The sequence below is a fragment of the Micromesistius poutassou genome (genome assembly GCF_964030765.1).
Source record: "Micromesistius poutassou genome assembly, chromosome: 8".
Lineage (NCBI taxonomy): Eukaryota > Metazoa > Chordata > Actinopteri > Gadiformes > Gadidae > Micromesistius > Micromesistius poutassou.
Window position 1 is genome coordinate 930,123 of NC_140278.1, and position 12,296 is coordinate 942,418.

Consider the following 12,296-nt stretch of genomic DNA (forward strand, 5'->3'; position numbering starts at 1 on the left):
AAAAACCATGAATCTTCTTTACCAGACAATAATAAAAGCATTGTAAAATGTCAACCTTTGGTTGCATATTTGAGTATATTAAGCTGTGTTTACTTCACACTAGTGTTGTCAGGCATGGCCAATAGGTGACACTGATGATTCCAACAAAGCCAGCAAAAACAAAGACAAACACAGGAAAAGCTTGTGAGGTAGAGTTAACAAAGCTGTTCAAGTCAAGTACAAACAAAGCCACATTGTCTGAGGCCTCAAGCTGCCATGCAGAGCAGCATACGACTTGGGGAATGCCCAACACCATCATACATATGGAGTGATCCGCCTCGCTGGCTTGGGTCAGGACAGATATATCATTAGTCTTTGACATCAAAACGGATCCATGTTGCAAGGACAAATCATTGGGGAATAGCTCTTAAGAGGAAACACTAATTAAGTCAGAATTAAGGGTTACCATCAGAAAGCACCATGAGATTTCCTCATTTGGAAATCCCACCAACTTATCAGGATGATCCAGGAATTGGAAGTGTTTGTAGTTTCCAATCACTGTCTCGCAAGCTGTCTTTCAACAGCTTGTCAAACCATGTGAAACTATGATCTATTGTTGAAATCTATATAATCTTAATATATCAACAGGACTATGTACAGGCTATATATTTTCCAGCATAAAAGAGTTTTCCATATATTTTCATCAAAAAGCCAATATATTCCCATGGTACAACATTGATGTAAAATGTGAGTGATATAAAATTCTTTACAGAAAAGTGCTGCGAAAATGAACTGGTGAAGATATAATTATGTTTATAAAATGTTATATACACAATAACATGAGTACATGGATAAACGTTGAACAAGAGTTACATACAAACATACAAAAATTGTATAATATGTTTTTTTCCCCTATTTTTACAGATGTTGACATTTTGGTTAATTTAGAAAACTATGATGAACACATTTTATAATAGAAATATGCAACCTTGGATTTAACTGTAGAACATCTCAATAGTGATTTAACATCTAACCAAACCTTTAATGCACAGAAACTTCTGAGAAGGAGTTTCATCTTCAAAGTTCATAAACCCAAAGCCATATCAACACATTTGTAATGAATTTGTTCCAAACACAACATTGTTTGAAATAAACAAAGGTTTGTATGTTTTGGTAAACAACAAACCAACACAAAGCATTGGTAACACAACCCTAATTGGCATCAGCCCGTTACAGCAGTGGTATCCCTCAGATACTGTTGGCTAAGTGTGCTTTCTCCACCTTCTGTTTGGAGACGGCCTGGTCCAAGGCCTCCAGGAAGCGCTCCAGAGTCACCGTCGCCGTCTACACACAACAATGAGTCGTGTGAATCGTGTACAACATTTATAAAGAATCATATCTTATTATGGCCTTTCAATCGCTCACCTTTACAAAGAGGGCATGGGCCAAGAACGGCAGCTTTCTGAGCGCTCTTCCACTCAGCCCTTTGCTCTTTCTGACAACGAAGGTCACGATTATCAGTGGAGGCTCGTATCGACATGCTGACCATTATTCTGAGAGACTACGGTGGACCACGATACTTACAGAGCAATGTTCCTCAGGGTCAGACTGTGAGCCGACACCTCGCTCTCCACAAAGCCCATGGTGTGCAGCTCGAACATGGTGAACAGCTGGCGTCGAGGGTAGATGATCTGGCACTGTATTGAGGCGTGCACACCGGGGCAGAAATAAAGCAATACCAAACCAATCAGAAGAAGAGGGTGTCCAGCATAGAGTCCTATGTTTGGACACGTAGCTTCACAAAAATGCAATTGATCCATCCTAAGTCTGACCTTCATGAGCTCTTCGAGGCAGGACAGGTAGATGTTGTAGATGCCCTTCTCCGACGGGGGGCCGATGTACTGCTTGATGTCCGCCCGGTCCACAAACGCCAGGTCGATCTTGTCCGTCACGTTGGAGGTGGTCAGGATCACCACGTTGGGGTGTCTTCAAATGAACAGCGGAAAGGTAAGGAAGATGGACTGTATTCTTTCCCGATGGAGAAAGCAGAAGCTCACGACAGATAAACAAATTGAAGAGATATATATACTAAAATAGGGAGCAGGCGCAGTGGCTCAAATAATGCGGCATAGAAAATAGAAAGTAGAGTTTTGTGAACATTTGGCTTATGATTCATCAGGTCTTAGGATAGGAGAATATATTCCAACCGCTTTATTTGGTCTAGTTGCGTGAGAACAGAGTTGACCACTCGGATGGCGTCAGAAGGCTCCGTTCCCGCTTGGCTGGCGTTCCTCGATGCAGTGAGGCTCTCCACCTGAGGGAGTTTCAAACAGGCAGTTGGAGGACTGCATACGCTACATCGCATGACCCCGCACTCATATGGGAGCCCAACAAACGTGACCCACACTCTGATCTATTAAATCTCATTATTAGAATAGCGAAATCTGTGAACATCTGAGGCCTTTCTACAAGTCACTGAGGAAAGTAAAGTAAAAAGAAAAGAGCAATATAATTGGATTAATAAAGGCAGATTTATTTACCTCATCAATCAGAACAAACACAAGAGCGTCCTTGTCATCGATAAGCTGCTGGATCTTCTGGAACATCTTAGTCACCAGTTTACCACTCTGCGTATTCACAAGAAACACTGTGAGCCATGACTGCCGCTCCAGCTCCAACAAGAACATGCAATTGTAGAAAACATGCTTCAACTACGCAGGAGACCATTTGAGTTTTACCTCTGAGAACCACTTTGAGAAGAGGCTGTGGCTGTTTATCTCAACAAACTGCCCGTAGGAATACCTGCAGGAGAGGAGCATGTGGATGGCTTCAAAAAGCAGGGATAGAGATGGAAGCGCCTTAGATACTTCATCTGAAAAGAGGCTTTGATTACCGGTTTGAAAGTCTAATGGACAACTTCTGTGCGAGTGCTTTGCATAAGGATGTCTTCCCTGTGCCTGGGGGACCTGAACACGGATCATAATTATAATTTAATTATAGAGCATTAATGTGACACTTATTGACATTTTAATGAGGAATCCAAATATATTTACTATCTTTATATATTACCATGAAGCAGCACGACACGGTTCCATGATATTAGGTTGCTGTCAACATTTTTGTCTGAGAAGAAAATTGTCGTCGAGACATAATCCAAAAGCTAAGGAAAAGAGAAAACACTTGGGGAAAATTGAAGACCATCAAATATTATCAGCTACCAATTGCATTAGAGATCAAGTTATCGTACCTGTGTTTTAACTCCATCTTCATATACTAGACTCTCCCAGATTCCATTAAATTCAGCTGTTAAAGAAATAGACAATAAATAGAAATGGTCAGACTGCTTTATTCAAGCTGCCCTGAAACAATCTTGCCTTTACATGTCATAAAATTACTGAAAATAACAGTTTACTTTTAAAGTTTAGCCTCTCGTATGGTTAGATCATTGTGTTACATTAGTGATTGTTATTGGTTAACATGTTATGTCCTTACCTGCCGGCAGTAGCCAGTGATTGGCTGCGGAGAGCTCCTCGTCTTCCTCCAGGTTGAGCGTGCTCGGCCCGTCGTCATTAAGAGTGAATATGTGCAGGGAAACGTCAGAGCTCTTCAGATCCACAGGCTTCAAGAGACGGGAATAACAGTACAGTAATTACTGATGTCCACAGCAGACACTGTGCCATTATGGTCTGTGAAGCGTAGACTCTCACCATGTCCTCCTCGTCTACAACAGCCACAGATTCCACATGCTTTTTTAGGAACTCTTCGTCAAAATCTCTCCACTTGTGATTTCCAAAAACAGTGCAATGACGACCCAGTAAAGCCAGGACATGTGTCCGCACATCTGACCGCTTGGCTGTGCTGAGAATAGGATGACCATGGATATTAAAAAAGTACTTTTAGTTTTCTACTCCAGACTTTATATACACACACACACACACACACACACACACACACACACACACACACACACACACACACACACACACACACACACACCTACCTGTGAGATTTAACATGCACCTCCACATGAACACTCTGGCTCCGATGACTGACATCCATACTGTCACCTTCCATATCTGTAAAACGAGGAGAACATACACGCCATTTGTCTAGACGGGTGTTGGCAATGTTCAGAATGGATCATGAACTACCTCGGAATACAGGAATAGGCAGTAGTATATGAATATATAGGAATGGCCTTTCAGCCTCCACATGATGGCTGAGCACTAGCAGCACCGTGTTAGCATGCCAGACTACAACCCTGTTCTACATGAAGACACATGATCACAACATTACCGGAGTGCTAGCAGGTATATGTACACGGTCCACTTGCTGAGGGAGCTCCTAGCTGGGAGTGGCTGGTGGGCAGACGGCGATTCAACCGCAACACGACGCGCTGAACCCGGGGGTTAAAACCCGGGGTTTGATCTGCGCGCTGCTTTATCCAACCGGAACACACGTCACACTGTAGCGCCTTCACTTCCGGCCGCGGACCTCCGTCGCAGCTAGCTCATCCGTTAGCTCACAACAACAAAAGCTGCCCGGTTGGATATTTATAAGTCGAAAAAATGGGAAAGAAACACAAGAAACACAAACCGGAGTGGAGAACAGTAGATGGTAACGTTACACTATTGTATCTCGATGTGTAACGTGTGTGTCCTGGTTCATGTGTTGGTTCACGGAGCTGCTCAGTGGTCCTTCCATAGATATAGATCTATATAGATCTATAGATATCTATATCTATAGATCTAGATATCTATAGATATAGATATCTATAGATATAGATATATAGATATATAAGCCTCGTTTTTGTAGTCCAATTAACAGCTATAGCTAATAGGTTGCATTGTTAGAATGAGGTCAATGCAGATACTTCACCAGTGAGCTCTGGGGTTCATCCATTCACATTTAACCTGATTGATATATATCCGAATATACTGTATCTACCGCTACTCTTACACATGAGTGGGTATATATACTACAATTGAAGCAGCTGTATGTATATATATATATACAGCTGCTTCAATTATAGTTGTATATAAAGGTATTCTTATCAGCGACTGCTTCTTTTTTTGTTAGACTACGAGGACAAGCCTCACGAAAAACCTCTGAAGCTCGTCCTCAAAGTGGGCGGCAGCGAGGTGACAGAACTCTCCGGGTCAGGACACGACTCCAGCTACTACGACGACAGGTCCGACCACGACCGAGAACGACACAAGGACAAGAAGAAAAAGAAGAAGAAGAAATCTGACAAGGACAAGGACAAACATGTCAACGATGAGGAGAGGAGACGACGCAAGGTGGGCTATTTAAAACATTGCCTAGTGCTCGTGTATAGACCTGAATTGTCCCTAGCCCTATGTTAGGCGTCACAACTTTAATTTCCCTCCCAGGAGGAAAAGAGGAAGAAGAGGGAGCGTGAACAGAATGAATCTCAGGCAGCAGCCTCAGCACCCTCTGCTCCTAATGTTGGCGTGGCTGTTGAACCCTTCACGTTGCCAAAGAGTATAAGCATTTCAATAGAGGTGAGCAATACTTCCTGTAACAAGCCTAAAACCTTTTTCACGGTCACATATATGACTGTAATAGTTTTGCACTATATTTTCCGACAGCCAGAAGAGAAAAAAAGGAAGAAGGAGAAGTTTGAGCTTGAGCCTGAGTTGGACGACTTTCACCCCAATATCAGCATCAAGATGGAGATGGATCCGTTGGGGGACAGGCCGGTCCGGGCCTGCAGGACGCAGCAAGGTAACAAGGACTCAGTACTCTGGACTGATTCACCAACAGACCTGGCCATGCCTCTGACTGTATTTCTAATATGTAATGTTTCAGAGAATGAGTGTACTCCTCGTCAACAACTCCTGGAGCACTTCCAGCGCCAGCTCCAGAGGTTAGGAACGCTTTATTCATACATTATGTAATAGTTATTTTGGTATTGGTCTTATGTTGAACGCAAAATTATAGGGGACTTCAGAGAGATTTTGTTGTGGTTTTGTTTCACAGAAAAGACCAGCATGGGTTCTTCGCCTTTCCAGTGACTGATGCCATTGCTCCAGGCTACTCGACAATCATCAAACATCCCATGGACTTCAGCACCATGAAAGACAAGATCTTTGCCAATGAATACACTACTATGACAGAGTTCAAGGTCTGGCTACTATTTTGCCTATTTGGTTATTATTTAGTCTTGGATAGATGGTAATCAATAGTTGGACTTATACAATTATTTTGGCTTGTCTCCCCGATAGGCTGACTTTAAGCTGATGTGTGACAACGCCATGGTGTACAATAGACCAGAGACGGTCTATTACAAAGCTGCCAAGAAGCTGCTCCACACAGGCTTCAAGATGATGAGCAAGGTAAAGTCCTTCATAATGACCCTCGGCATCTAGCAGACTGCTGTGAATCTGATCATTATTCTAAGTTTGCTGCTAAATTGGACTGTTGACTTTTGTATGGGGCTTCCTATTATTATATCGACATCATAAACATCACTGTTATACACGATAATGCTATGCCAATATTCTCTAAATTCAATATATTTCAGGCGTGGTTATTATACACAAAGTGAAGTGTCTTATATGTGATGTGCCCCCAGGAGCGTCTGTTGGCGCTGAAGCGCAGCATGTCTTTTATGCAGGACATGGATTACTCCCAACAAGCCGCCATCCTGGGAGACGAAGACCTGGCGGAGGAAGCCCCTCCCCCGGAGATAATGCCCCTCCCTGTGGAGTCCGCCAAGAAGTCTAAAAAGCAGCCGGTCAAAGACCTGAAGGAGGCTATAAAGTACGCAAAGTAACCACTTTAGTTTCTACGCCATGTTAAACAAGACGAGTTAGTACAAAAGGCTATGCTATGATTAATCAATAAATCATCTGTAATTGGCCTCCAGCTACCTGTTTGAGCCAGAAGGAAACGCCTGCAGTCTGACTGACAGCACGGCGGAGGAGCACGTGCTGGCCCTGGTGGAGCACGCTGCGGACGAGGCCCGGGACCGCATCACCCGCTACATGCCCAACTCTAAGGTGCTCCGCTGTGAGGGGGCTCGTGAGGGGGACCGCCGTTAGAGGTCCTCTAAGGTGCTCCGCTGTGAGGGGGCTCGTGAGGGGGACCACCGTTAGAGGTCCTCTAAGGTGCTCCGCTGTGAGGGGGCTCGTGAGGGGGACCACCGTTAGAGGTCCTCTAAGGTGCTCCGCTGTGAGGGGGCTCGTGAGGGGGACCACCGTTAGAGGTCCTCTAAGGTGCTCCGCTGTGAGGGGGCTCGTGAGGGGGACCACCGTTAGAGGTCCTCTAAGGTGCTCCGCTGTGAGGGGGCTCGTGAGGGGGACCACCGTTAGAGGTCCTCTAAGGTGCTCCGCTGTGAGGGGGCTCGTGAGGGGGACCACCGTTAGAGGTCCTCTAAGGTGCTCCGCTGTGAGGGGGCTCGTGAGGGGGACCACCGTTAGAGGTCCTCTAAGGTGCTCCGCTGTGAGGGGGCTCGTGAGGGGGACCGCCGTTAGAGGTCCTCTAAGGTGCTCCGCTGTGAGGGGGCTCCTGAGGGGGACCACCGTTAGAGGTCCTCTAAGGTGCTCCGCTGTGAGGGGGCTCGTGAGGGGGACCACCGTTAGAGGTCCTCTAAGGTGCTCCGCTGTGAGGGGGCTCGTGAGGGGGACCACCGTTAGAGGTCCTCTAAGGTGCTCCGCTGTGAGGGGGCTCGTGAGGGGGACCGCCGTTAGAGGTCCTCTAAGGTGCTCCGCTGTGAGGGGGCTCGTGAGGGGGACCACCGTTAGAGGTCCTCTAAGGTGCTCCGCTGTGAGGGGGCTCGTGAGGGGGACCACCGTTAGAGGTCCTCTAAGGTGCTCCGCTGTGAGGGGGCTCGTGAGGGGGACCGCCGTTAGAGGTCCTCTAAGGTGCTCCGCTGTGAGGGGGCTCGTGAGGGGGACCACCGTTAGAGGTCCTCTAAGGTGCTCCGCTGTGAGGGGGCTCGTGAGGGGGACCACCGTTAGAGGTCCTCTAAGGTGCTCCGCTGTGAGGGGGCTCGTGAGGGGGACCACCGTTAGAGGTCCTCTAAGGTGCTCCGCTGTGAGGGGGCTCGTGAGGGGGACCACCGTTAGAGGTCCTCTAAGGTGCTCCGCTGTGAGGGGGCTCGTGAGGGGGACCACCGTTAGAGGTCCTCTAAGGTGCTCCGCTGTGAGGGGGCTCGTGAGGGGGACCACCGTTAGAGGTCCTCTAAGGTGCTCCGCTGTGAGGGGGCTCGTGAGGGGGACCGCCGTTAGAGGTCCTCTAAGGTGCTCCGCTGTGAGGGGGCTCGTGAGGGGGACCACCGTTAGAGGTCCTCTAAGGTGCTCCGCTGTGAGGGGGCTCGTGAGGGGGACCACCGTTAGAGGTCCTCTAAGGTGCTCCGCTGTGAGGGGGCTCGTGAGGGGGACCACCGTTAGAGGTCCTCTAAGGTGCTCCGCTGTGAGGGGGCTCGTGAGGGGGACCACCGTTAGAGGTCCTCTAAGGTGCTCCGCTGTGAGGGGGCTTGTGAGGGGGACCGCCGTTAGAGGTGACCTTTAACCTCCAGGTGTGGACTGTCATTAGCCGTCACAAGCCGTTTTGGAAATCTTCCCCTTATGACATCACAGGTGGGCGTGTCCACCTAGATGTGTGACGGCTAGATGAGCAACGTTTGCTACGGTCCACTGGGTCGGCTGGTGGACTGATCTATCCAGCACACGTCTAGGTGGACACGCTCACCTGTGATGTCATAAGGGGAAGATTTCCAAAACAGCTTGTAACGGCAAATCACACCACACCTGGTGGCACGTCATGGGACCTTTAACTCATTGACCACTGCTGCCTGCGGCTTTGTTGCAGTGTGGTGATCCGCCAGTGCAGTGAATGTTGGAAGTTGCCCGGTAGAAGGGCAGTATTCAGACAGAACATCAAATGTAACATTTGAGATTTAATCCATCTGGCCTGTGAAAACTGTCATAAAATATGAAATTGATAACAACATTTAATAAATACTATTTTGAGGACATGTTAGTGGTGTGCATCACACCACTACACACCTGGCATTTCTATAATAAAGAAAAAAACTGGAAACGTGCTGATCCTTTCTGTTATTTTGCCGATGTCTGTAACGTCCATCTGTCTTTCTTTTTAGATGGGCTACTTGCGTAAAGAAGCAGAGAGCACCATCGTTTATACTGTCGTGAATAAGCTTGACCCTGATGCAGAAGGTTTGCCATCACAATTCCAACTCTCTGTTCTACTATGCAATACATATGAAGTTGCATGTGTTGGTTCTACCACGTTTCCTAAATGATGTGTCCTATTTCTCAGATGAGGAGACCCACACAGTGGACTTAAGTTCCCTATCGAATAAACTGTTGCCTGGATTAACAACCCTGGGATTTAAAGACGACCGCAGACACAAAGGTATGGCGTTGTACTTTCACGTTGTCATCGCTGTTGTGATTTTTTTTAACATATTTATTTAAATAAACATGTTGCTTGATATGTTTTGTCCAACCCCAATACAGTGACCTTCCTCAGTAGTGCCTACAACACACAGAGCCTGCAGAAGAACTCCATCTACCCAGACCTGCTCCCGGATGAGATGGACATGCTCTACTCGGCCTACGGAGATGACACTGGGGTACAGTGTGCTCTGAGGTGAGGTCTTCGTGGTGGGATGTTACATGTTATGGAAGAGGATTGGTCTCAGCCTGTTTGCTTATAACTTTGATGTCCTTACTGCCACCCATCCCTGTTTTATAGTGAGGTATATCCAGTGTCCCTCATGCATTCACTAACTCCTTCTGAACCTTGGTCTCAGTGTCCAGGAGTTTGTCAAAGGCTGTGGAAGTGTCACCAAGCGCTTGGTGGATGGCCTCCTGGATAAGATGACTGCAGGGGATCACACAAAAGCTGTCCATCAGATCAGACAGGTATCGTAACAACTTCTCTCCTCTAAAGCAGTGGTTCCCAATGTTTGTTTATATGCATATCAGCGACCCCAAGGTTGGAAACCAGTGCTCTGACGTTTCTATTTGTATTGTGTTGGATGAAAACAAATAACTTTTTCCTTGGGTCTGTTCCTATGCTTCTCGATTCATAGCCTAATCTTGTACTGATTTTTATTCCACAGAAAAGAAACATGAGCCCGAAATCTGACGAGACCAAAGCCGATATCTGTGATATGCAGGTATTAAAAAAGAACAGAATATTGAATACTTTGAATTGGTATTACAATCCAGAGTGATGTTATTGACGCTGTGCATGTGCTCAGATCACAGATGGAGGTGGTCTGGGAGAGAGCAGCTCGGTGCTGGAGTTCATGTCTCTGAAGGGCTACCCTGACATGTCTCTAGATATTTCCATGCTCAATTCCTTAGGTAATCATTTTTGTTCTGTTCGCTTCAACTCTGTTTCATGGTGTGATCTCAAAATCGGAATGATTTATTGGCACGTTGTTCTTTAGTGTGAAGAATATATTTCAATGTCAGGTTAAATAACTGATATTTAATACATATGGTGTTACCTGTTTCTCCCTCATCAGGTAAAAGTGTGAAGAAGGAGGCGGGACATGAGGAGGGCCAGCAGCACTTTGAGGAGGCAGACAAACTGCTGCAGGAGTTCCAGGAGGGCCAGGGGGAGCGCGTGGGCTCCAGGCCCTCCTCCAACCTGTCCTCACTGTCCAACGCCTCCGACAGGGACCAGCACCACCTGGGTACCCCGTCACAACACACACTTCATATTAGAAGGATGGACACAAAGATGTATCTATGATGTTTGCATGTAGATGTATGTATATGTTTTGCACCGCCATGCTTGTTAAGGCTATACTAGATATTCCTAGTTAAGACACACACTCTTTTACCAGTTGTAACTATTCTGTCTACTTTATGAATGTTGAGTAGAAAGGACCCTACATGAATATTTTTCACCTATACTCCATTATCAATGTACTGCAAACCTATTAAATACTGGATCAATTAAAAGCATTTTATATCTAAGCGTTGTGTATGTATTTCCTCAGGGAGTCCCTCCCACCTGGGGGGCCCTGCGGAGCTGGTGCACGACCCCTACGAGTTCCTGCAGTCCCCAGAGCACGGCTCCACCGCCGCCAGCTGATCACAGCGAGCAGCCTGCGTTACAACAGGGCTGCATCGAGGGAAACCTCAGAGCTGTTATGACCGCTAACAGCAATTGTACAAACTGTATTTCATGTTTTATTGTTTTTTTTTATTGATTGTAACTTCTGAAAAATAAATGTTATTTTCCATGTGTGTAAAAACGGAATCCTTGCATTCCTGGTGCTTGATGAGAGGCTAAAGACCTGCCTATATGACCCTTCCTGCACCATGCATTGACTCTTATTCAGTATATAATATAATATAAATATTTTCATTAATATTTGTGTAGGCCTATGTACATGTATATACATTGATAGATGGTGATCGATAGATACATTTTTATAAACAATTACATATTCAGATGTATTGACGGAGTGTACATATGTTGACTCATCCTTTAGAGACCCAGTGCATAGATCTATGGCCAGCTCTTGGTTTTAATTAATTTGTTTTCTTATTATCTGCGGATGGTTCTGTAGGCTACTCAATCTACGACCTCTCCTGTTTTCCGTTGTCATTGCTGTAGCTACAATGGCACCTGCCTTTTTCTCCGAGGATGAATGCAGATCGTTCTTATCTTATTACATCTGAAAGCATGCGTTTATATGCTTCGTTTTTGTAAAAGCAAAGCACACTTTCAATATTTTCAAACTCAGGTTGATTTGAGGTCCTCTTTTGACCAGTGTGTGCAGTGGCGCGCCTCTGGAGACAATCGGAGTTGAGCCTATCAGGGGGCGCGCTTTGTCCAATTATAGGGAGGCTACCAGGCATGCGCGAAGTGTCCGTATTGTGATGCCTAGTTTCCATAGCTCTGATGGTGACAGCGGGTCTGACTTCTGGTTTCCTCTCTTATCTGGTGGGAAAATGGATTGGGAACCATTCTGGTGGGCAGTTTCTCTACCACGCGACTATTTGGGGTTTTGGTTTTGAAACCCCATCTGTTTTTGAGGACGATTGACAACGACAACAGACGTAATGCAAGCGAGTGGATTGAACTTTATTGTGAAATTCAACGCCAAAGGTAAATTCGTTTGAATGGGATTTTAACCATTCCCACTTAACCGGCTTATTTGTCGTTTAGGCCACTTTCGTCTTCGATTTATTTGTTTTCTCCTTTAAAACCACGTTGTTTGTAAAATAGATAATTTGGAATAATGGATGTAATTGAAAAGTAAATGGTATGTGCTCTTAGATTCTACCCTGGTCGTGTTT

General features: G+C 45.9%; 2 protein-coding genes across 2 annotated transcripts; one reads left to right on the forward strand and one right to left on the reverse strand.

The window, feature by feature from the left end:
- Positions 1–895: 895 nt before the first annotated feature.
- On the reverse strand, positions 896–4,416 carry trip13 (thyroid hormone receptor interactor 13). The gene is made up of 14 exons (XM_084471441.1): positions 4,276–4,416; positions 3,980–4,055; positions 3,687–3,837; positions 3,472–3,598; positions 3,227–3,282; positions 3,049–3,139; positions 2,873–2,945; positions 2,718–2,781; positions 2,520–2,606; positions 2,187–2,293; positions 1,812–1,965; positions 1,564–1,676; positions 1,405–1,474; positions 896–1,323 (listed from the first exon to the last, which is right to left on the reverse strand). Exons 2-14 carry the CDS (start codon positions 4,051–4,053, stop codon positions 1,228–1,230), a joined length of 1,263 nt encoding a protein of 420 aa, XP_084327567.1. The 5' UTR covers positions 4,054–4,055; positions 4,276–4,416; the 3' UTR covers positions 896–1,227.
- A 50-nt stretch (positions 4,417–4,466) lies between these two features.
- On the forward strand, positions 4,467–11,225 carry brd9 (bromodomain containing 9). The gene is made up of 17 exons (XM_084471553.1): positions 4,467–4,596; positions 5,059–5,279; positions 5,373–5,504; positions 5,592–5,727; positions 5,812–5,869; positions 5,983–6,127; positions 6,228–6,338; positions 6,578–6,765; positions 6,872–7,004; positions 9,110–9,185; positions 9,289–9,384; positions 9,489–9,621; positions 9,785–9,896; positions 10,097–10,153; positions 10,238–10,343; positions 10,508–10,678; positions 10,988–11,225. The coding sequence occupies exons 1-17, from the start codon at positions 4,548–4,550 to the stop codon at positions 11,080–11,082; spliced, it is 2,019 nt and encodes a 672-aa protein (XP_084327679.1). The 5' UTR covers positions 4,467–4,547; the 3' UTR covers positions 11,083–11,225.
- Positions 11,226–12,296: the final 1,071 nt, after the last annotated feature.

Bases quoted from the DNA above. Each gene is read 5' to 3' on its own strand.
- trip13 (XM_084471441.1), bottom strand. From the start codon at position 4,053: ATGGAAGGTGACAGTATGGATGTCAGTCATCGGAGCCAGAGTGTTCAT. The intron at 2,294-2,519 runs GTAAATAAATCT...AAACTCCCTCAG, and splicing joins TGTTTGTTCTGATTGATGAG to GTGGAGAGCCTCACTGCATC. The intron at 1,966-2,186 runs GTTGGAATATAT...GTTCATTTGAAG, and splicing joins CAACTAGACCAAATAAAGCG to ACACCCCAACGTGGTGATCC.
- brd9 (XM_084471553.1), top strand. From the start codon at position 4,548: ATGGGAAAGAAACACAAGAAACACAAACCGGAGTGGAGAACAGTAGAT. The intron at 5,728-5,811 runs GTAACAAGGACT...GTAATGTTTCAG, and splicing joins GGCCTGCAGGACGCAGCAAG to AGAATGAGTGTACTCCTCGT. The intron at 5,870-5,982 runs GTTAGGAACGCT...TTTGTTTCACAG, and splicing joins TTCCAGCGCCAGCTCCAGAG to AAAAGACCAGCATGGGTTCT.